Source organism: Rutilus rutilus (assembly GCF_951802725.1).
Source record: "Rutilus rutilus genome assembly, chromosome: 21".
Classification (NCBI taxonomy): domain Eukaryota; kingdom Metazoa; phylum Chordata; class Actinopteri; order Cypriniformes; family Leuciscidae; genus Rutilus; species Rutilus rutilus.
This window is the reverse complement of record NC_140226.1, coordinates 30,121,048-30,147,138: the sequence shown is the minus strand read 5'-3', so window position 1 is coordinate 30,147,138 and position 26,091 is coordinate 30,121,048. Positions and strand designations below refer to the sequence as shown.

At 39.0% G+C, this 26,091-nt stretch overlaps 1 protein-coding gene across 1 annotated transcript; it reads left to right on the top strand.

Annotated features, from left to right (window-relative positions):
- The first annotated feature begins 68 nt into the window (after positions 1 to 68).
- peli2 (pellino E3 ubiquitin protein ligase family member 2) lies at positions 69 to 26,091 on the top strand. The gene is made up of 6 exons (XM_084393820.1): positions 69 to 418; positions 10,749 to 10,878; positions 19,853 to 19,954; positions 21,078 to 21,275; positions 21,546 to 21,734; positions 23,119 to 26,091. The coding sequence occupies exons 1-6, from the start codon at positions 342 to 344 to the stop codon at positions 23,707 to 23,709; spliced, it is 1,287 nt and encodes a 428-aa protein (XP_084249946.1). The 5' UTR covers positions 69 to 341; the 3' UTR covers positions 23,710 to 26,091.

Here is a 26,091-nt window from a genome sequence, read left to right as displayed (position 1 = left end):
ATCGGAAAGTTTCTTCCCACCCTCCCCCGCGTAAAGTCGTTATAAGTGAATGGTACGGTCCACCCCCTACGAGTACTGTTTTTCTTTCAGCGGATGGAAGCATTAAGTTATTCGCTGTTCCCATGATGAAATGTCTCCGCGACTCAAGGCTTTAATTTTAAAATTTCAGTCGGATGTACGATTTCATTGATTATTTTTCCTCAGAAAAGTACAACGCAAGGTTGGGAGCAGATAAATGGGTAATATGGCAGTTAGGACCGTCCTTTGAAGTCTTTTCCCGTTTCGTCGCTGGATTGATCGTGTAATTTAGTGAGGGGCGCTGTGTTGTTTGAAAAAGCCTCATGTTTTCAACGGGTCAAGAGGAGCACTGTGCGCCCACCAAAGAGCCAGTGAAGTACGGCGAACTGGTGGTTTTGGGGTGAGTCCATACGCGCAGCTTTTTTTCCCCTCATAATGTGTCCAATATTGACGAGTTCACCCGACTTTAGCTGTATTATTTTGCTGTTTCCAAGTTCCATACTTTCACTTGCAGGCACAACAGGGCTCTTCAGAAACTCTCTGGCATATTTTTGAGCCGCTATTTAGTGGATAACCGCGTTTTTAGAGAGTACGGAAATAGTTTGTTTACACACTTGATATTGGTGTGCAGTGCGCGAGACCTCCCAGCTCTTAAAATTCACGCGCTCACGTTACTGCACAAATGAAACACGTGCAGGGTCTCTCTGTAAGCTTACGGGGAGCCAGATAAATAAATGCATTTAGGCTATTATTATTTTTATGCACGAAAGCCGCCATCTAAAGTGATCTTGTCGATGATGTAGAAACACAATTATTGACTGTGATGTGCATTTTTCACCATCGTGGATGGGTTTGGCTTAATCCCAGACACGTATTGTAGCCCCAGTGTTCGGGTCTTGATGGGACTTTTCTCATGGTGCTCGTTCATCATCTGTACGGGAAGTCATAACGAGATGAAGGGCGGTGGAGGAATTCGGAAGCAGCCCACTAAAGTTATTGGTCCCCCCTTCCTTGTCTGTGACTGAGCAAAGAGCCTGTCTCTGTTTTACAATACCCCCTCCTAGCTCTGCTGGGTTGTAAATCACAAATGTTCAGTGATCTAAAGCTTGGGGTTTCAAACCATTCCTGGAGCACCGCATATGATGGATGTCTGCATCATTAGTTCATTAGAAGATGCTCTGTGTGTTGATCTGGATGTGTCACATATTAAAAGATGTCTAACTTCAAGGATCTCATGTATACAATAAAAGATTTTGTGGTCAGTGTGACTGAAAAGGGAGTTTAAACCTATATCTAAAGCCTACTGTAACATTTAATACGCACATTTCTAAGGCCTCAAAATTATCAGCACGATCTCAACTTTGCTGAAAAACCTGTTGTACACAGTGGTTGATGGTTTACACTTTTTAGGAAGTAAAACATCTTTTAGTATTTTAAAGCAACCCCTTTTTTGTGGTTGTGGTTCACCTTTTGCTTTGAAATCTTTATTTTTTATTTTTTTTATAAACTAAATGTAAGAATAACTTGTAATATTTCAAGATATGAACTGAAGCAACTTATATTTACTTGATTTATCCAGACTCATATTTTAAATTTGGATTATTAATGACATGAAATTTGTCTAAATCTCTCAATCATCATTGCATTATATGTTTTGCCCCTCACAATAATAACAGCAGAGTTTTGATCATAAAACTAAGCATTTAAATTATATTATTGATGGGTATAGGTCGTTTCTCAATATGCATCCTTGTTTTCTTGTACTACGTCATCAACTGTTCACTTCCAGTACTCAAGAACGCAAGTACAGAGGACGCACGAAAGTACCCGGATGTGTTCTTGATATCCAGAATGCATCTAATGCAGACTTGAGAGAATCGAACCGTTAGAAATCCCAGAAGACGCTGCGGTTGGAGGCCTGTAAGCTTGCTTTCCTAAAGGGTTAGTTCACCCAAAAATAAAATTGTCATCAATTACTCATCCTCATGTCATTCCACACCCATAAGACTTTTTCATCTTTCATCAAATGAAGATCTTTTTGATGCAGTCTGAGAGCTTTCTGTCCCTCCATTGACAGCTACGCAACTACCACTTTGACGCTTCAAAAAGTTCGTAAAACTAATCCATATGAATTCAGCCGTTTAGTCCAAAATCTTTTAGAGACATGATAATTTTTATATGACGAACAGATTGAATTTAGTCTTTTATTCACGTAAACATTCATGGTTTATTCACACAACATGGCTCAAGCATGTTCGCTTGACGTGTGAGAACCAATGAGGTTCATTCTCGTGTTACGCAGCATGTTTGAGCTTGTTTATGTCCGCTGATAAGTGTTTATATGTGAATTAAAGCCTAAATGAAATATCTTCATCATATAAAGCGATCGAGTCTCTTCAGAAAATTTTGGACTAAATCACTCTAGTTTTATGATCTCTTGATGAACACTTTGAAGCGTCAAAGTGGTAGTTGCGCAACAGAACATCGGTAGTTGCGCAACTGTTTATGGAGGGACAGAAATCTCTCAGATTGTGTCCCGAAGATGAATGAAAGTCTTACAGGTTTGGTAACGACGTAATTAATGACTCAATCTTCATTCTTTAAGAGATTGTCGCTGCAAGCTAGCAAATACGTGAAAGTAAACATTTGTCTGTTTGTTTTGCTTTTAATAAAGTGACCTGAAGAAAGCCTGCAGTATTTATATTGGCATATTTAAAATGATCTTAACATTGACATAAGCATAACATTAAACACATACTGATTTTTTACAACTACACAAGACAAAATAAAATAATATAAAACAAGATATGAAAATAACGCCTGTAATAACGAGAAAGAAATGTTTCAATCGGTTAACGTTTGTGATTGTGCATGGGACGCTACTAATAATATGCTGGGAAGGTCAGTTGAGTAACAAGATCGCAGCACATCTCAACTCTCACAAAGTTGCGTTCTGTGTCCTCTTGTCCTCCAGAGTTCGTTCTTTCAAGGTTACCTGGCAAGTTCTCCACGAGAACGCAAGTCCGTCCTTGGAATTGAGAAACAGCCACAAAGTGACAACTTGATTTTTAGACCATATGCGTTTTATGCGAGTAGTCTGCTATCCTGTTATAATGATCTCCTTGGATTACATTACAAGCTATCAGAATTTCATCTTCCTTTTTGGCCATACAAATATCATCAGCAACTACTCAAATTGCATATTTTTACTCTGTTTGGGCCTCAAATTAGGTCCATATTCTCACTTTATTATTCCACATGAGCCCTAAAAGCCTGATGTATCAAATGATATTCAACAAAAAACTAATTATTTTAGAGGTTTCAAACATTTTCTCTGAAGGTTTAAAATACTGTTCCATTAAAAACATTTGACTTATTTTCAGACTTTTACAGGATTAATAATAGCAATGAGAGTTGATACACTAGGGACCCGTGTGTTCTTGAATCCTGAGGTCCACATGTTTTTGGTGGAGCACCGAAACCTTTCAGTCTCCAATTTGTAGGCCAAAACCTGTCTGCAGGCTTCCTGGGTTCCCTCAGGAATTTCCTGTTTTTTTTAAAGTTTTTTTTTTAGTAGTGGTTTTTGATTTGAGTAAATGAAGAAGGTCTGTGGTTATTAACATTATGAAGCAAGTTTCATGTTTTGTTTTATAACATGGTTTCACATCCTTATGGTTGCCGGAGTCTTAATTCAGCAACTTTCATTTTTAAAAACACAGCAGCTTTAAAATTCACATTATGCAACTTTTGTAGAACAAAATAAAAGGGGTCTTTTCAAGCATTACATTTTATAAGAGAGCCTAATACTCAGAGTGCAACTACAGTTTTTATTTGTCTTTATGAAGAATATAACTTCATAGTCAAATATGACCCTGACATGACTGCTTTTATGAGAATAATATGCCCTTCAAGTGGAGTCGGAAATATCATAATTGCGAGTTCTGAGTACGTGAATGACCAGGTGAATAAACTGAATTCTACATGATACACAAGTTTCCAACATCAGAAGTGGCATGTTGATTTTAAAGATAATATAATATATCAATAATCTATAGGCTATATAGAGATCAGTAAGTGGATAGCAAGTCTGTAGTAAATAATAATTTTGGAAGTTAATTTTTAACATTTTACTTTTTAAATCATTTGAAATTATATAAATGAATAATTCTTAATGCAGTCTGATGTTGTTTTTCGTTCACTGTATAATTTGTTTGTGTTAAGCCTGCTTCCATTTTATGTTTCCAAATTGAATGCATGACATATTGTAATAACAAATGCCCAACTCAAGGCAGCATAATTTCAGTGTCTTATAAAAGGTAACACATCTTCTGACTTAAACCGTAAAGGTTAATCAGTAGAATTTTGTGGTTGAGTGTGTTTTTGTCTTTTATGTAAAGTGAACAATCTTGTATTACACAAATGAATCACATGGTATGGTGAAATATTTGCTGTTTTTGGAGTGTTTGTTTGATTCACAGAATTTGAAACCTTCTGTGTATGAACCAAACAGACCTATTGAAGCATAAATGTGACCCTGGATCACAAAACCAGTCATAAGTCGCACGGGTATATTTGTGGCAATAGCCAACAATACATTGTATGGGTCAAAATTATCGATTTTTTTATTTTTATTTATTTATTTATTTATTTATTTATTTATTTATTTATTTTTATGCCAAAAATCATTAGGATATTAAGTAAAGATCATGTTCCATGAAGATATTTTGTAAATTTCCTACAGTAAATATATAAAACATTTATTTTTCTGAGTGAATGCAGCACATTCGCGAACATAAAAGGACAACTTTAAAGGCCGTTTTCTCAATGTTTAGATTTTTTTGCACCCTCAGATTCTAGATTTTCAAATAGTTGTATCTCGGCCAAGTATTGCCCTATCCTAACAAAGCTTATTTTTTCAGCTTTGAAATGATGTATAAATCTCAATTTCGCAAAAACTGACCCATGTGACTGGTTTTGTGGTCCAGGGTCACATATTCCTTAAAAAAAAAAAAAGAGAGAAAAAGATCAACCTACCAACTTTCTGCTGGCCTGATTCATTGGGGTTGCCTGGCATTGGCTGCTGGCACACACAGAGCAGAGGCTGAAAGAGGGCATTATTGATCTGGGCACAGGCAGATCTGAGCCTCCAGTCCTCCTCTCTCTGTTCATTGTTCTCATTAGACTGACTGAGCTTTTTGAGAAGGCTTTGTGGGACGCGACAAACCTCGAAAATGCACCTTTTGTAATGTTGTCTTTCCTCTGTGACTGATAGCTGTGGGGAGATGGATCTCGCTGACTCTAAAGTTTCTGCCAACTCACTGAGACAGCCTTACAATCACTATCATTCAAACTCTGATCTCTGAAAGGAAGACGTGATCAACCTAAAGGATTTTTTTTTTTAATGTAATTAAAATCTAAGTGATTTAACATTGTGATAACAAATGATAGGCTACACTTAGTGTGTGTGTGTGTAAAGATGAATGTGTTTTATAGGGGTAGCTTGTCTAACAGCACAGAAAGCGTAGTTTGTAGACGTATAAGTTGAGACTAGATGTCAGAATAGGTCTGTGCATTAAAGGTACGTTTACACAAGAAGAATGATAAGCTGAATTTTTTTTTTTTTCCTTTTGCGTTTTCCGTGCGTTTTCCCACGGATCCATAGCCTGGGAAACCCCTGACGAACCTCCGGCAAATTTGAGATTTGCTCTGCAAGTCCGTCTGGCCAAGAGCCCATTCAAGGCCATTTCCAATTTTTCCAAATCGAGGCACCAATCACAAACGTTGAGGCGGGCTTTACACGATGACGGTCGCTCTGATTGGTTTTAGGTCTATCCAATTGCGTCCAGAGGCATTTGAGCGACGTCCCCTTTGGAAATAGGCTGTGAGTTAACCTTCCCCAGACCCACTCTCAGTTATAACTGAGAAGGGTCTGGTGTCAACCAGGCTAACGGATCCCCGTAAACATTTAAAAAAAACGCTGTTCTGCTGCCAGGCCAGTAGTTGACAGTCACTTTGTAAAGGAAAAACTCTACGCCTATAGACTGAACCCATAATACGCATGTGGATGACGTCACCGCTTTCACAAATTCACATTTTCGTAGTTAACATGGAGATAATAACAGTATTGTTTTCAAAAACTTGCACTTTAAACGTTTACGTTTTGAGGCCCCCAAAACGCTGTGTAAATGAACGTCTAAAACGCATGACACGGTGTCGTGGTAAGGGCCGTTCACACAGAACAGGTTTTTTCCATTCCACCGCGCAGCTTTTTCTTTGTAAACATGCGCTTAGATGAACATGTTTGACTTCTGCACTCGCTTCTTTTGCAGAGTCTTGCGCATAACAAGCTTTCTAAAAATTTTAGGCTTAAAGGGGTGGCATAATGCCCTTTTCACAAGATGTAAAATGAGTCCGTGATGTCCCCAGAGTGTGTATGTGAAGTTTTAGCTCAAAATACCGCACATATATTTTTATATAGCATGTTAAAGTGGTCACTTTTTGAGGGTGAGCAAAAACGCACCATTTTGTGTCTGTCCCTTTAAATGCAAATGAGCTGCTGCTCCCGGCACAGGGGGCGGAGCTTCAACAGCTTGTTCTCACACAGAAAATTTCAAAATTTCTAAAACTTTTAGTCTTTTATGTTCAAACCGGAGTCAGACAAAGTTGGAGAGACTCAAGAAGAAGTGACAACATGTAGAGCAACAGGACATTTCCGAATGGTTAGTTGATGAATTTATGTAGCTTGTGTAGTTATCTTCTAGTCATTGATTAGCATATTCTGTCTTGATAATCTATAAATCACGTTCAGGGGGCGGGTTTATGTAAATTTTAGGGTTGGTGATGTCACTAACCCGGGAGGAATGTTGTGTAGTCTCTACCAGCCGTTTGTTGTTTTCTTTAAAAGCAAATATCTTTCTTTGCTTTGAACTTTGAGCGTCGTAACTTTGCAGATGTTGTTTATGCTCAAACAGCAACATTACACACTAACTAAAGTTAGAAAAGTGAAATCATAATCAACCACCCCTTTAAGTTACAATAAGTTCAACTTTAAAAAAAATCAATACTTGGCTTTTTTTTTTCTATTCCACTGCTTGTGTTCTGTGTGAATGGCTCTTAACACACACTGGAAGTGACATTTTGTTTATTTTTTCATTCCACTGCGCTGCTTTTCCATAGTTTTTCTATGTAACATGCGGTAGAATAGATGAACGAGTTTGATCGTTGTGCTCACATCTTTTCTATTCTAAAATTTGTTAAAAGAACCCCCCCCCCCCAACCTGACATGTTATTGTGTTATCATCCATTTCAGATAAACACGTCCTTAAATGGCCATCAAACTGTGATGGGCCACTTTTCATACTGCGAGACATCATGCTGTCTCCATCTGAAAGCTGAAGTAGCTGCTTTGCTTTTATGTATAGCGGCACCTCCTAAGAGAACTGGTTACAGACAGACTCCCATGGCACCATCATGTCTAATGATCTAGAACAAATTCAAATGAGCTTTGGTCACAAGCAAGCAAGCATTTAATGCCTATTTCTTGCTAAAAATGAAGTCATACTATGTCTAGTTTTAACTGAGATGCCATTCCATTCTTTCCACGAACTGCTCGCACATAATCGTGGGATAAAGGCAGAGAAGAATGCATCTTCAAAGTCTGTCCGGATAAAGACGTCTCAGTAGACGGGATGTTACATATTTATTTGATTCAGACATGCCTTGATACTTTCTCAAATTGTGTAACATGTCTAGTGATAAGCATCAACAGTACAGGATGTTGAGGCCTCTTGTAAGTGCGTGCTGCTGACATCATGCACACTCTAGACAGCCGATTGTAGATTAGCGTTTTACTCTGAATCCTTGTTCTCATAAATGCTGTATGAAAAGGTCCAGGATGCTACCAGGAAAATCTTATGGAGCGGAACAAAAACCTGACTGGATGACATTAGGAGCTGGACTCAATGGGTAAAAAGTATTTTTATTGACAGCAATTAGTCTAAGGTGTTCTGAACACCACAGTGTGTTTATCTATGAGTAACTTATAACTAGTTTTTTTTTATTTTTTATCACTACATTTAATAAGGAATAAAAGTATAAAAGGAGTGTTTTTTTTGTTTTGTTTTTTAAGACACACATTTCTCCTCTCTATGAATAAGTGACAATTACATGTTACTACCCAAGGGAAGTAACTTCGTGAGAACTACACCTGCTGTTAGACAGGAAAATTTATATAATTTAAATTCAAGGGCTCTATTTGACTAAAACTTGAATAGTGGCTGAATGTAACAAAATGGCATGACATCACTACGAAACAGCAGCTCTATGAATGGCGTGCGATGCCTTTTCTTTCCAAATGAAGTCCTGTTTTGCTCATTGTGCAGTAGAAACAACTTTAATACAGGGTTCCCACGGGTCCTTGAAATCCTTGAAAGTTTGTGAATCTGAAAAAGAAAAAAAAACTTCAAGGCCCTGGAAAGTTTTTGAAAATAAACATACATAAATACAGGTCCTTGAAAGTGCTTGAATTTATTTTGTGCGAGAAGTTGTCTGGAAAAAATGCCATATTCCCTCAAGTCCACTAATGTGTTATTTCGCCAACACTTCGTGGCCTATGCATACTAGCTTGCTTGATTTACGTTAGTTACGCGCATTTTCGCGTTACGTTAAGTGTTTCCCGTTAAGTGCTTTCGCACCAAACTACAACGATGGTACCTCAACGGTTCATGCAAAAGTTAATATCAGATCATTTTAGAATACAGTGTAGGATGTACCGAATATTCTTCAGTTTTATGCAAATCAGAAATATGACAAATAGAATATCTGATTTCTGTCATATGGGCAAAAAAAGTTTTTTTGCATAGTTGTGTTTGAGACAAAAAAAATCTGTCACAATGTATCTTACAAGGTAACACGATGTAACCTTGCTCTCACTTGAAATGTGTCCCCACATTAAGTCCTTGAATTTGAGGATATTGGACCTGGAAAGTTCTTGAAAGGTCCTTGAATTTGAAGTTAACCAAGGTGTGGGAACCCTGTTATTGGGCTGTAATAGTGTTCACACATCTCAGACCTCATTTGATCTTAAAGTGTAGAAAAGAGTGAAAGAGAACTGTTCTCTTTGCATTCACATTGTACCTTGACCATGCATGCAGTGTTCCAGTTAGAACATTTTATTTATTTAGTTGTGTTTTGTTGGAGAACTGACGGAAGACATTTGAGCTTCTGTGTTAAAGTTTCTCATTTTAAATGTGGTGAAATGCTGCACTCTTCACTTTTTTTTTTTTTGAACGGGTGTCATTTTATTAGATTTGTATCATAACTTGTGGGCAAAAGCCTTTCAGTTGTTGCAAATTTGAAGATAAAGTGCATTTAATGCTCGTTTTAAGCGAGCCATGCATGGAGATGGAGTTTGGGTGGGCGAACCTCTGAGGCTGCAGGAATCACTTTATCACGAGCTCCTCGTGTGCTGATTGTATAACGCCATCACCACTCTTTAAAGGGGACCTATTATGCCCCTTTTCACAAGACGTAAAATAAGTCTCTGATGTCCCCAGAGTGTGTATGTGAAGTTTTAGCTCAAAAGACCTGACAGACCATTTTTTACATCGCTTTTTGGGGCTCAGAAAAACATGCCGTTTTAGAGTGTGCCCTTTAAATGCAAATGAGCTGCTGCTGCACGGCACAGGGGGCGGAGCTTCACGAGCTCGCGCTCAGTGTCAGAACAATCTCATCTCAGGGAATGATGATATCAAAACAGAAACTCTCAGTAACGGTGTTCACTTTGACCCAGAGTCGGACAATAATGCCTACAGAGTCATAGAATATATGCTGTATGGAGATGGAACAGGTATAGTTTAGTTTAATTACTGTTATAACGTTTGTGTCATTGCTTGTATCCACTATTAAGCCTGCTGTAGAGGACCCCGTCCGAATGATGGCCAAAAATATACTGATGAGTTTAATAAAGTTTATTGTACATCACACAAAAATGTCAGTTTTACTCCAAAAAATCACCATAAGAGCTGAGTAAACGCAGTATAAGAAGTGCGCAAGTACAAAAACGAATTTCGGTGGAGTTAAGGGAGCATTTTCTTTGAAAACAAAATGAATCCACCTCGTCTTCAGCGGCTGCCTCAGATTTCGGGAGTAAATAGAGAGAGCTATGTGGATACATCCAGCCACACAACACCTACACCTAAAAAATCATCAGTGCAGCAGTGGCGGATGTGGCAACATTCGTGGGTTGTGACGTCACACCAGCCCCATGGCTGAAAACAGGTCGTTGGGAGACACTGCTTATAATTTATGGGGATTAAAAAACGAGTGAGTGGATTTTATTTTATCACTATAGGGTGGTTGTGTACACACACACACTGCCAACACACATTTATGTCCAAACACCATGCAAAAGTGAATTTTGCATAATGGGTCCCCTTTAAAGCACATGGTGCATACTGTCTAATATACATTAATTTAATTGCGGTTGGATAATCGTTCAGGGGTTAACTATGCAGCGCGTTTTGAATGACTGGCATTCCAGGTCATATGAAATCTGTGTGGTTTTCCGGATTCTGTTGGCCTGCTCATGTGGCAGGGATCTGTAGAGCCGGGAAGCACCATTTTCTTGCTCTGGAAAATTATATTCTCTGTTTGACTCCTTTTTAAAGTCGTATTTCCCTAGTCACTCATTTGGTGTTGTCTTAATTTTTCTTTTTTCTTTCCTTAAACAGGTATAATGGTACACTTCCCAATGGAGACAGAGGGCGAAGGAAAAGCCGGTTTGCCCTTTACAAGAGAGCCAAAGCCAACGGTGTCAAACCCAGCACTGTACACATCCTTAACACACCACAAGCCAGCAAGGTAATCGCATATCATCCATAACTGTGAAACCTAGGCTACCTTCTTTTTCTTTGCATAGTAAAATAAAACATGTAGCTGTACTGGCTTTTTTTTTGCCAAATAATTTTGTCAGATAAATACCTTAACCAAGTTTAGTGTGTTGATCTTCCCTCATATTTAACATTTAAAAAAAAAAAAAAAACTATATATATATATATATATATATATATATATATATATATATATATATATATATTCCTCATATTTTGATGGTTTAAGTGAACTTGTTGGATCATTTAAAAACAAATATCCCCTCCCGGACATCACTTTTGGCTACTACGTCTCTGGTTTAAGAAATGCTTTTTTGGGGGGCATTAAATAATGGTGCAAATCCCAGTAAATTGACTAGCGCAAACCTTAATAAATCACCTTGCATGATTCATTTAAATACTTTCCTCTTATAATTTGGTCTGAAAGGGAAACTCCTACAAATGCATATGCGATAAGGTCAGTCGCAAAAATCACCCTGTCCACGTCCTTTCAGTGCAAATTTTTAACTGCATGTCTTTAGTAAATCCTGACAGTATTTTAATGCCGAAAGAGGGTTTGCGCTGGTGCAAGCTGTTAGTAAATTTGGCCCTTAGAATTGACACACTTCAGACAAAAATTTTACTCAAGAGCGGCTTTATACATATGGACCCAGAAATGGATTCTTACTGAGTGTGAACTTCAATGAGCCTGAGATCATTGTGGAGAGTGGAGAATGGAGAACATCTGGATGCCTGAGTTTTGGGGTCCTACCTTCACTCTCCATCCCGATTACCAGCAAACAAAAAGTACTTTAAGTACCTGAACTTTATTGAGCATCTAGACAGGAAAACACTGAAATACCTTTTCTCACAATGCATATTCTGTGCAATGAAGCCTGAGATTGTCATTGTATTTCGCTTCAACCATGAAACCAAATGCAATTTTATATGCTTGCTTGATGGTTTTGTTTGTGTGTATTTGGCACACAAAAGTGCCATTATGCATTCTGAAGTATATAGAATCATCGCAAATTGGGATGCATCAGAGATTTGTTTTCCCTCTCTCCCACCCCTATAATATACTATTATAAATAATCTGACATTAATGGCACAACCAAATGCTTTGCCCTTTTGAAGGTGTTGCCTTTCAGTTTATATTTTACAGCAAGGGTGTGTCAACTCATTTTAGATTGTGGGCCATGGAGAAAGGTTAGCTTAGGGGCTGATTTGTGTTTGTTAAACCATGCTGTATGCGCATGACCAACACTTGATTCTGGACTTGACAAGCTCCAGATCAGCGTCTATATGAGATAGCAATACATGGAATTTGAAATGAATTCTTTCCAAAGACTTTCCAACTCCACATAGCAGAGAAAAGTTGCAGAGCATGTTGGATAATTGCCCAGTTGTGAAGCTGCGCAATGCAGTGTTTAGTTAAGAAGCATTGTGACTTCTAGTTTCTCCAACACTGGCTGCGATAGCATATTTAACCCCACCTTTAAATGGTTGCTACTGGGACATTCTTCAGAGATTTACAGGGAACATTTACTAAACATGGGTGGGGTTGAGTTGTTCACTCTCATTCAGAGCAGCCTCTACCAATAAACAAATCCATGCTGATACTTGGCCATCTCCAGATGTTATTGTGAAATGCATGGAGCTGGATCAGAGACTATCATTCCCTCTGACACTTATTTTTTTATGACATGATATCGTTTTGAATGCTTTGAGCAGCCAAACAACAACTTTTAAAGTCCAGCCCACATTGTATTAACTCCCATGGTAGTGTTACAGTGGTAGTATTTTGATCATACTTAACTTGAGGTTGGGGACTCCTCCTCTGTGATTGGCTTTTTTGCCGCTGTTCCAGTCAACTGAAGGAAAACTGCCAACAGTCGGCATTGTTTCAGGAGCTCTTTCTCGACGAGAGCCGCTTCATTACAGCATGCAACTATTGTTCTGTTCCAAACCCTAGTGAGCTGTCCTACCAGACCGCATGTCAAGGCATCAAAACACTACCACTGTAATACTACCATTGGAGGTAATACAATGTGGGCTGGACTTTAAAAGTTGTGGTCTGGCTGCTCAAAGCATTCTAAACGATAGCATGTCAACACAACGATTAGGGATGTTCTGGTCAGGATTTTTTGCAGCTGATACCGACTAGTACCAACAAACATTCCTAGAGCTTCTGAACAAATGGGTTTTTTTGGGTTGTGGACTGATGGGGCAGAACCCGAGGTTACCCCGTGAGTCAGTCCTAGAGCTCCTCCTGTCCGATTTTATGGAAAAATCAGGTCCATCGGAGACGTCAAATGGAATGCTTAGGCGCGCCGAATAAACACCACAGACACGATGTGAGAGTAAAACTATATGCAAAATAAGATACACCGGTGTTCTGCCAGATGAGAAGTTTATTCCATGCATCATATTTTTACTACTTTAATTCATTTTACTGTAATTCATTTTATAGCTGTATCGTTTATCTCTTTTAATTCCTTTTTATAACTCTTTTAATTTCCCTTGCTTTTATTTTGTGCTTATTTTCAATGCAAAGCACTTTGAATTGCCATAGTTTGATATTTTAATTCCTTTCTATGTGAATTGCCATCGTGTATGAAATGTGCTATATGAATAAACTTGCCTTGCCTAGTGATTTCTTGTCGTCATGATCAGGCCGATACCGATGCTTCATGTAAGTGATATGTAAGCTCTCTGTTGATTGTCACTGTTAACCGCTTACACCCTGAAGGCATTTTTAACAATTTCATGTGACTTCGAGTGGCATACTTAAAAGAAATGGCTTATAACAAAAAAACAAAACAAGGTATTGTCCATTACATGGTCTTGATAGAAACCTTTTAAATTTAAACAAACAAACAAAATTTTTATCATGTTTGGAGGTTATGTGAAACACTGCTGAGAAAACCCCCCAAAAAAGCAATGCATTTATTTTGTTATTATTCATGCCTGACATGATTAGGAGAAAGAATATATGACTGGTTATAAAATCAAGTTTGGGCTTGTTCACAATCATCTCAACTGGATCTGGGCCAAATTTTGTGTTTATCTCAAAGCAATTTAAAGATGGAAGCATAGTAGCCTTTTTATCAAGAGTCCAAAAACCTCTCCAAACAAGTGATCTGAGTGTTTTACTGAACCAGAACTACTTGCATGTGTAAACATCACAAAGCAAAAAAAATATTTATAATTATATAGAATAACTAATAAGATCCTGGTTGATGAGTGATGATCTTTCAGCGCTGTTCCAGCCGTGTGCTCCTTTTCTGTGGCGCACGATTAATCAAGACTTCAACCTGAGCGATCGATCCAATCCAAGTGCGCTCCAGCTGTAAAACCGTGTCCGATTGGTTTCCACACATCGTCTCTACTCACCACACCCGAGATCCAGTTTACTGCGTCCTGATCACCACACGATCGGATCCCGGAAGTCGTATTGCTTCAGCCGAGCAGTGTGTCGTGTCACTCCGGGAGGATTTTCTCAAGATCTACACGTTATTTTGTGTGGGCTCGTTTGAATTGAGACAAACTGCTCTAAATGAAAATGTGATCTACTACGGCTCACTAATGTTTATTAAAGTTACAAAGCAGAACGTGGTGCAAAAGCCTCATCTGTATATGGTTTACATTGGCGTCAGCGGCAACTTTTTACGGTTTTACGTCATCAAATTGTGTTGCCATTCAGGAATGGCGTCTACTAGAATAGACTTTGTAAAATGACATAATATGGCATTTGCATTTTAATAATTCATAGTAAAATATGTAATTTTTTAAAGGTTTAAAGTAACAATGCAATGTAAACGTTCCCAGTTAGTGACCTTTTCAAACACGTTTACAGAGGACAACCAACTTGAAGGAGGTCATCTACAAGTGGCCAATTGTTCATTGTGCTTGTTTGGTCCATGATCAACAGAGCTGCTTCGTTATGTCACATGCTGAGAATAGAATAGCCATGGCATTGTGCCACCTTACATCAATTATCCTTCTTAACGCCTCAATCTTTACCTGCCCGATTCTAGCAGGGCTCTGTGCTTCTCTCTCAAGATTTCTGAAGTTTAGGCCTCAGTAGAATTGCTATTATCTCACCAGTATCAGTGTTCAAATGGATATTAGTGCTGGTTTAAAAACGCACTGTCTTGCATTTATTTTTTGTTTAAAGGGCATATTGCAGGTTAGAGTACCTAGTAAGCCAATGTATAGAAAAATAATGTAGGAACTAAATTTAAATATAAACATATACTTATAAAACACTATTTAGACTTCTGGAGTCGTTTTTGTGAGAATTTTACTTCCGCACAGGAGCCGTGACAGTGTGCACATATCGCCGGGATTATCATCCGGTCTGTAGTGAATGCTACACACTACCGCGTTATTCAAAGCCGAAACAGAAGTGAAGTCCCGTCTCTTACCCTGCACAAAACGCAGTTCATTACAGGCACGGAAGATCGCACCGTCCTTTTTATTATTCGGAAACCTGTGGACTCGGTGTCCTGACAGGCCATAATTCACAATCATTTACCACAACGATGATTAATTGAAACACAATAAGCACCGAAAACACATTGAATCATGACTGCTCCAACTGAATGCCAACCTACTCCGCACTGAGCGAACGCAGAGCCGGCAAACGACTCCCTGTCGTGACGTCATATGACGCGATGGTGAAAAAAAAAGCGTTTTTTCAACACGGTCAAGGAAACTGTCACGTTTTCTATTAAATTTGTGCCCTTATGTCTTGCAAAACAATTTTTTAAATCCTGCATTAACTTTTCATATGGTATTTTCATACAAGGTTATATTCATTTTGAAAAAAGAAAAAAGCCTGCAAATATACCCTTTAAATTTAAATTGTTAAACCCATAAACTGGTATAAAAATATAACCCCTGGTATCGCCCCCTCACACTGCAAATAACCAGTATTACCATATAAGCAGCACATGAACCACAACTCTTCAATGCTTTCTCAGTTATATAAAGGCGTGGAAAAAACAGCCAATCGTAGTGTGAAACATTAAAAACCCCAAAGAAGTTCTTTGCTTGGGGTAAAACGAAGTTCGAAACGCGTGAGCAGCGATTTATACTGTTATCGAACATCCGACGCCACCCACACTGTTGAGAGCGACGGTTAGATGAATATGTAAATATGTACTGCACGCTTTAAAGCGTAAGAAAACCATCTGATCATAGCAACGTGGATATGTTTGAACGGGCTCTGCAATTAAGCACTGTAGTAAAGTCACATCACGTTTATTTATATAGCACTTTATACAATAGATTGCTTCAAATCAAGCAGATTTACCGTATTAAACATGAAAAACCATGTCAGTGTCTCATTTAATCAGAAGTACAACTTCATTTTCTACTATAAAGCAGCTCTGTGTGTTCATGTTCTTACTCCTGGACGTCTGTCCTCGACAGTCTGTACCGGATAAATGAACCGGAAAAGATTTCCACGTGAAAGTTCTTTTAGACGGTCACACTCACACTTGTGCACCTAAATATTTTTTCAGTCGCGCACATTCATTTAGCAAATGTCGCATTGTAGAGCCCTGTTTAGTTACTTTTAAATGGTCTTTTTTTTTTCTGTGTCATTTAAAAAAGAAAAGAAAAGGAGACTGTGATATATTTGTGATTGTTTGTTTTATAGACAGACCCAGGCTCCGTTATTAAAGTCCCATGAACGCAAGGAATGTTTTCTTCTCGCCGTGAAACTCGCTGGCATGCTGTATTTCTGGGGATGTTTTGTTACTGTTGGCTGCTTATTATCCGTCCGCAGTGCCTCGTCAGAGCTGAAAATATCCCAGCGCAGAGTCATCTGTGAATCACGCTGTTCTTTGGGGTCACAGCGATCTGAGGTGGAAGGCCTTCCATGTCTTCAGGCGTCGCTCTGAAAGGGTTAACCAAAAAAAAAAAAAACGGCCAGTTCTCCGGCAGTGACACAAGTGCAGCTGCATCATTGTAATGTTAAAGTTGAACAAAGAACAGGCTCTGTGATTACTCACAGTGCACCAGCGAACTCCTTTCAGATAATGGGTCACAAAATGTCACTAAACTATTCCAGGAACAATATGTGATTGTTCACGGATGTCTTGGAGGTTTGTTTCAGAGGTTAGAGTTGTTGCCACTTGCATTGTGGGCTGTCCAGTGCTGACGGAGGGTACAGTTGAATTGGATCCTGTGGCTTGAGGTTGGTGGCCACAGCATCTCATCACATCATGTGTTTACGACAAACGCGAGGCTCAAGCTGCTCCGGCGTCTCACAGATGGAGCTGCTTCAAATACCCTGTTGCCCAACGGGTGCGGCTCCACTAGCTCTATTGTTTGGGGTGTTTTCGTAGCTTTTGTGGCCCACTGTAAAACAGCAGTGGGGGATGGATAGCTGGATGGACCCCCTGTTGTGACCTGGCAGTGAGCATGGAGAGCTGCCTAATGTTTCACCCTCAAGCCTCTTTGTTCCACTTTACTATGGGCACGAATGTGCCACCAACAACAATAACGGCCCAAATTTGAAACTGGATGCCGGTCATGCACGCCAAACTATGAGTCCCGTCACAACATAATTGATAGAGCTTTGGACTGAGGCTGGGTGGGTTAGATAAAAAATAAACAATATTCTGACATTTTCCCTTTTGAACAATGCTCAGTATATCTGTACTCGTGTGTTCGTTCTGAAATGGCTAAAAAGGCAAGTTGTCTTAGAATCCATAATTGTGTTCAGACGACTAACTAACACAGCCAGTTAGATTAAACTATTAATGCAAATAATACTAATGATATTCAATTTTGTGTTTATGCATCAGCATAGAAAATGGCTTGCCAGAACTTTCCAGCCTATCAGATTTCTTCCTGCCCAATTTTATATATATATGAAGAGTTCAGATGCAAAAGCCTCTAAGTGCCATCTGAAATTTTCTTCTAGAATGATAATTTTTATCAAGCTCGTATATTTAAGTTCAGTAATTTCACTTAAATGACAATTAATAGGTCATTTTCATTCCCATTGATGTGAAATTACTGAACTTAAATATACAAGCTTGATAAAAATTATCATTCTAGAAGAAAATTTCAGATGGCACTTAGAGGCTTTTGCATCTGAACTCTTCATATATATATAATATATTATATTTTTTATATAGGTGCTTTTATATTCTTTACAAGTTTCTGTTAAACTTGCTTGTAGTGTTACGTTTTATTATTTATGAAACATTTAAATAATCCATTATATTTACTGAAAAGAAAAAAATCTAATTTCTGTTGCGTACTACATGCTTGCTGCTTACAAATTTGATCAAAAATGCATAATTTGTCAAGTATTGCACACCTTTCTCTGTTGGGCTCCATCTGGTTGAGCAACACTCGCTGGGTGCACTCTCTGAAGTTTATTTTATCACGCTTGCTTGCTGTTAAGAATAACAGTTTGGAAATTTTAAATATGTGCTGCCCTTTCAGTTCATAACATTTACAGAATATAACTGTAAAATGTAAGTTATGCACTGGCTAAAGTATCTCTACGTGCAAAGCGTTTTATGTGCTTAAACGTATTTCGGATCCTGTCTACACTGATTTAAACTATTCATTAAAGAACTGAATTTACGGAAGGGAATAAAACTCTAAAATATCTGCCGTAACTCTTATACTTGTGAGTTGTGAGACATGAGACATGAGTGAGCACAAACTTTCACTTTTTTTTTTTTCCTTTTCTTTTTTTTATTAAAGTTGCATAAAGCACATTTACATGACTTCGATTTTAATGTTTAACTTGCTGAACAAAATCAATTTGAATTTTTTTGGGGGGGATTAGAAAATATACAGACTCAGTCAGCGTCCATATTTAGTCTGGGATATTACTGGGCATATGTGGGGCGTGAAATTTTGGCTTTTTAGTATGCATATGTGAACTGCTTGTGACCTCCAGTGTTATTGAGAACAGTGTTATGCACACTCACACAATCCTGTGCTTGGCATATGAGCGGACAGTGAGTTTTAAAAACAGTAATGCATTAAATAGTGTCGTACAGAAACAAACCACCTTCCTCTCTCGGCTGTGTTTTTCCATTGTTGCACAGTGTAGTAACATGACCCAGTTTCCACTCCCTTTTGAGCACACGTGATAGAGATGTGGGTAATTTGGAAATCACAGATTAGAGGAGAGAAAGGGTGAATCAGGAAGCGAGAGAAAAATCACGCTGGGAAATTGCCTGTTTAAACACTGTGGTTTGTCTCAAGCCACCAGAATGATGTTCACACACACTCTGCTTTGAAGTGAACTCAATTCAGATCACGCATGCATATCTGCGACGGCTAATTTTCTTTACTTCAAGTAGAAATGATAAAGAGCAGATCTCAAACCATACTTTTTCATGTTGTTAGTCATGTGATGCTTGCCTCTTCTTACACTCTTGACTTGAATAATGTATGATTTATTTATAACAAGCCGCATATGACAGCTGTCTCGGTAATGAATGTTTGATGGGGTGTGTTTCACATACACACAATAAAACGCTAAAAAAATTCTACATGCTGGTTACAGTGGTATTTTGGACCAACTTTAAACATTTTTAAAAAGGCCAAAGTTATTAGTAGTGCTGCTTGCTAACCTTTTCACATTTCCGTTTTAGAGGGTAAAGGGCATATAGAGGGATCATGTGAGGCCATAGCAAATATTATTGCAGACTTCCCTTTTGCTCCACATGCATCAAAAAGATTCATAGCAAGTTTTCATAAAATTCTAAATCGAAAGACATTGGTTATGCCGTTTTTCCTCATTGTCCTTTGTCACTTTCTCATTACCTATATTTGAAGCTGTAAAGGTTTTAAAGTTAAAGGTTTGAACCATGCAGTGATATACAAATTACATTTTCAGAAAGTGAAAAATGTGTGCCACTGTATTCGATGAGCAGGAAACCCTCCCTGACAGACGCTTTTGTTGTGTTGTGTTGTGACAGGCAGTGAACTGTAAGGGCCAGCACAGCATCTCCTACACGCTGTCCAGAAACCAGACGGTGGTGGTGGAGTACAGCCATGACAAAGACACAGACATGTTCCAGGTACTGTTCTGCAAAAACAAAAAAACACCCTGAAATATCTCCTCCACTGTTCAGTGTCTGCCTGTTGACTGGGAGTTGGCAAATCTGTTTCTCCAACTTTAACATGTCTGACCTCCACCAAAGCTAATCAAGATCTGTATATGGGACACGGTTATATCAGCTCCCCAAGACACGTGCTCAGATACAGGGTTGCGCATGTGTGGTTGTTTTTTTTTGGTGTCTGGTCTGCGCACGAGGGATCGAGTCATAGAGATTGACTATAGAAGAAAAGCGAAAACGGGAACCAGCAACAGGGACAAAACAGAAACTCTCTATAAAAAGGAAATAAAGTGGAGACCGTCGCATCTTTATTTCAGTACAAGTATTTATAAACAGGATTTAGTGCAATAAGCACCTCTCTATTTTTGGGAATTTCCATCCCACTTTTAAAACTAAAATAAGCTCTTCAAACAAGCCCTGGCACATGTTAACCATCCTGTTTACTGTTGAGACAAAATAGTGTAGGGACAATTGTCACTCAGCTCAAAACCATACAAAAACAAACACACCTGGAGATTTACAGAATCTTCAGCTGAAATGTGGCTATTTTTAGTTCAAAAGGGACCATTTTTGTAACCATGTACAAGTCTTGACTATTTTAAATAGACGCTGTACTTTTGAACTTTCTATTCATCTCATAATCCTGAAAGTTAAAAAATGTCAGTTTCCACAAAAATATATTAAGCAGCATGACTATTTTTAGCTGTGTTAAGAAATGTTTCTTACGCACCAAATCAGCATATTAGAATGATTTTTAAACAATCACGTGACACACATTGCTCCTGTCTTCATTCACATTTGCCATCACAGGGAAAAGTTGCACTTAAAATAGAAAACTGCTATTTTTTTGATCAAATAAATGCAGCGTTGGTAGCATAAGAGATGATCAAAAACATCACTGCTCAAAGGTTTGGTGTTAATAGGATTTAGTGTTTATTATAATTATTAATAATATAATAAAATTGGTTTTCCCTAATATTGTTCTTTCTGTCATGACTTAGAATATAATTAATCAGACAATTGTTTATAATGAGAACATAATATTTTAAGTTGTAGAAACTTGAATTCTTCTTTTCTATCTTAGATCGGACGATCGACGGAGGGCCCTATTGACTTTGTGGTGACTGACACTGTGTCAGGTGGAGGGGAGGGTGAGGAAACACCCATCACTCAAAGCACCATCTCCCGCTTCGCCTGCCGGGTGGTGTGTGAACGTAACCCGCCATACACGGCGCGCATCTACGCTGCAGGCTTTGATTCTTCCAAGAATATATTTCTCGGAGTAAGTGTGTTTTCTTGCCTGGTCTTGAACTGGAATTGTCTGTGGGATGCATTTCTCATCGGAGATACAAGAAGCTTAATTAAGCTCTTATTTATAAATGCTTGTGTATGTGCTGTCTGGGTAAGTATCCACTTCTGCTGATCCAGTGGAACTGATCTAAACTTACCTGGTAAATATAGGTGTGTCAGGCTAACTGGAATGACTCACCCATGTGTAAACTGAGCGCGCACATTTTTTGTTCATGTATAGTAATTAAGTCTCTCTCTGTAGGAGAAAGCAGCCAAATGGAAGAATCCAGATGGTCACATGGACGGTCTGACAACCAATGGTGTGCTAGTCATGCACCCACGGGGCGGGTTCACAGAGGAGTCCAAGCCTGGTGTGTGGAGGGAGATATCAGTGTGTGGAGATGTTTACACACTGAGAGAAACACGGTCTGCTCAAACACGAGGCAAACTGGTTAGTGCGTCAGCTGCTCAATTTAGTGTACAATGTAGCCATTCTCCTTCACTCGTCAGATCACTCACCGTTGTTTTTACACTTGTGATATAAATTCAAACTCAAATTCAAAGGAATGCCCCACTTAAAAATTGTAATTATCTTATTTACTCGCCCTCATGCCTTTCCAGATGTTTATGACTTTCTTCAGATGAGATTTTAGAAAAATCCAAACTCAAATTTAAAGGAATACCCCACTTCAAAAATGTAAATTCTCTCATTTACTAACCCTCTCATGCCTTCCCAGATGTTTATGGACTCAGAGATGGATTATAGCTCATTAAACGATGAGAATATCCTTAAGCAATCATCTAGACGTGATTATCTAAACTGCAGATCAAGATCAGTCAGGAAGTTAATTGACTCTCGTTGAGGTTCCTGACTATAAAGTTGGTGCGCTACTAGTGTAGCAGTGAGGACTCTAGGAATGCGAGGTGTACCGGTTCAATCATGTTGCGGATGACCCCTAAGCTGAGTATTCAAGAGGTCATCACCATCACTATGCCCTGACTAGGACACTCTAGCTCATTCTCTCATTCAGACCATGTTTGTTTGGCTGTGTTCAGCGTTTAGAAATTCATCGTTAATTATGTGCTATGTTTGAATTTTGGGGGTTAAAGACGGTGTGTTTTTTTTTGTGGAGTGTAAAAATGTTTGTTGATTTTTAGTTATTAAGAGCCATGCTATAAAAGCCCCAAAGTATGTTTTGAGTATTTGAACCTCTAGCTCCTCCTAGAGCACAAATGTGGTTCTGCACTCTTTCATTGTTACCATAGCATCAATTTCAACACCATAACAAACTGTTTTGCTAATGAACACACTACTAAAGGTAATTGACACACATCTGTGAGGTTTGATTTATTATTGACTGTTCATTTTTTTTTACTTGAGAAATAAGGAAAACTGAATTTATCATCTACACTTACTAGAGTTATGGTTGTAAAGTCTAACGGTGTAATTCATTACTGATTAGGTATTCAAACACTACTGGCTGCGTGCTGCTAATGATTATTACAAACTGTAGGCTAAACTATAACCTGCATCCAAATTTGCTGACCAGCTCAATAGTCTTTTTGCCCTTCAGGTATTCTTGTAAGGCAAACTGGGTTCAAAGGTCAAGACAGACATGAGAACAAGCCTCAGACCTGCGATAGGAGCAGTTAACTAGTTAGACTTCTATAATCTGAGACAGGAGGACTTTTCATGTTTTCCCAATGTTGGCGTGGGTTTCCTCCGGGTGCTCTGGTCTCCTCGCAACTCTACATAGGACAAGCGTTTTTTGGAAAATGTATGGAATGCTTGTAATGAATGCATTTCTCAGATGTTTGCTTTCTGTGCCGCTCAGGTGGAGAGTGAGAGTAACGTTCTGCAGGACGGCTCTCTGGTTGACCTCTGCGGAGCCACGCTGCTCTGGCGCACAGCCGATGGCCTTTTCCACACCCCCACTCAGAAGCACCTGGAGGCCTTACGGCAGGAGCTGAACGCAGCCCGGCCTCAGTGCCCCGTGGGCCTCAACACCCTGGCCTTTCCCAGCATGCAACGCTGCAGCCGCGCCCTGTCCAGCGGACCCACCCAGGAGGACAAACAGCCCTGGGTCTACCTTGCCTGTGGCCACGTTCACGGCTACCACGACTGGGGCCACCGTTCCGATCGAGACGCCAACGCTCAAAGAGAGTGTCCCATGTGCAGAACCGTGGGCCCCTACGTACCGCTCTGGCTTGGATGCGAACCGGCCTTTTACGTAGATACTGGCGCACCGACGTATGCCTTTGTACCTTGCGGTCACGTGTGCTCTGAAAAGTCAGCCCGATATTGGGCGGAGATCCCTTTACCGCACGGCACTCATGCTTTCCATGCGGCCTGCCCCTTTTGTGCCACCCAACTCAATCTGATGCAAAAGTGGGCCAAGCTGATCTTTCAGGGGCCTGTAGACTGACAGCATAAGAGGAAGTTATAACGAACTGCTGGACAGTGGATTATGTAATTGAAGTGGAATCAGGTATGCTGAAGGACAGTTGGTATAAGGACTGATTCATACCGCAAGCTGTGAAGCTGCCCTTGAAATGCTCACGCAGGAGAGCATGCGTTTGCTCCGATGACATGGTGAATGACAGGAGGTGTTCGTCATGATTTCCCGACTGTTATTTCGTCTACCGGCCCACAAGATGTCAATTCACACCCAGCATTACCACATCACTCAGGATATTTAATACATTTCTATATAGGACACTTGGCTTTAGACTCGAGGTGCTTCGTTTGGTTCTTGGTGATCCTGTGGAGTTTTGTTGCTTTAATGATCTTTCCAGTGATGTCCAAAGAACTTGACTTTCTGGTTCTAGTGTGTCGAGTTGGAACTGAACTGTGCAGGATGGTCCGGAACCCCATGAGCAGGATCCATTATTTTTAAGTACTTCAATGTGTGGGAACTCCTCAGAGGTCAGAATCCCATATCCCAAATTCCACTGAGGGCTTCTACCAGGATGTGCTTTTGTTGGAGGCAGTGTTTTGGGGAACTGCAATGCTAAAATGGCGGTTTCCAAAGATTACAAAAAAGGGTGATTCTGTTTAGTTAGTTTTATTTTATCCTTTTATCATGAAGAGCTACCAAAATAACACTCCTAAAGGATTCTGCAGGAATACCGATCAGTGGAAGCGTCATTTTCAGATGTAATTAGCCTAGTCCTCCATGTTCACCTACTTCAGTGAGCTCAAGTATTTGGAAACTAACACATTTTTCTTTCTTTCTTTTCTTTTTGTCTCAATGTGTCGAAGATTTTAAGCTTTGATGTTAAAGGTATTTGTATTCATACCGGGCTAACCGGTAACAAAATTAACAAAGGATGTTGCCAAATATTTTTAACGGATAAGTTTGTAACTAAAAGAATAGTTCCTTTGAAAAGCGTGTTCCAAATATATATATTTTGGTGCTGTTCATTGCTTAATTTTCCATCCTAGGGCGTCATATACTGACACTTTTGACATTTCGTCTACATCCAACGCACATGGCACCCTTTAGCGTCAATATGAGACGCACACAGCTTTGTAAGGTTATGGGTAGGTTTAGGTCTGGGGTAGGGTTAGGGTTAGACCGCCTTCTGGCCCATATCTATCTGCGTCTCATATTGACGCTAAAGTCAATGTGCGTTGGATGTAGACGAAATGTCTAAAGCGTCAGTATATGACGCCTTGGGATGAGATCGGGCTGCATTTTCCACATGTTGATGTACAATCAAAGCAGATGTGAAAACTGTGGACTGTTCTGCAATCAGCTTATAGTCTTTTCTCTCAAACGTGGAAAATTATTAGATTGAGATTGAAAACAATGACGGTCGAGGTTTATGACGTACAGGAGCTTGCTAACCATTTCTCACTGGTCAAAATTCATCCCATTTCAACCGTTTTATAAGCTTGTTATGAGATTAAAATGACTTATTCTACTATTTTCCTAAAATTTATACAGCGATGGTTTCTTATGCCTAAAGATATTTTTACGGGGGTGTCGAAAAGCTTTTTTTTTAGGCACACTGAAGGGGTATTTTTTTAAACTCTTGCATTTAAAGAGCCTTTTTACTCACTGAAAAGTATTTTACTACACACACACAAGCCCATGTACAGTTTGTTTGTTTTAAAACAGATACTAATATATTTATTCAGGTATGTACTTTAACTGTGTGGTAGGTGTCTGTATGAATGTATCCGCTTGATCAACATTCATTGAAGTGTGTGTGTGTGTGTGTGTGTTGCGTCCACGCTCAGCCTGTGAACAGTCATTAGTCAGATATTCTTTTAATTAATGCTCAAACCTTCTGGCCTTGCTTGATTTAGCTAAATAACCCATGATTCCCACCACACTCATTGTTACTTTCAGACCCAATATGAACACTGTAAAAATCACCGTAGATTTTATTTGTAAATGAATTATTGAAATGTTCTGTTGTCTCTATATATATTTGTCTGGATATACAGGCAGTTGTTGTGGTGTGATTATACATGCATTTAGAGGGATGTTCTGTAGAGCGGATGTTTTGCTTTCTTGAAACATATCATTGTGAAATCACAAGCAGAATGAACTGGGAATGGGGAGTGTATTTACTTAAGCAAAGCTACTGTTAATTAACAATGATGCTGATATGAGGCTCTTCCATGTAGCATTAACGAAAATAAAGCCAAACATGTTTTTCTGGTTAAAACGTCAAAAAGGATTTTGTGAAACTTTTTTTGGTTTTTGTTTTGTCTCTTCAAATTCCAAGGACAATTCATGTGTAAGCATTTGTAAATTTCAGCAAAATTAGGCACAATAAAACCATTACACAACAGA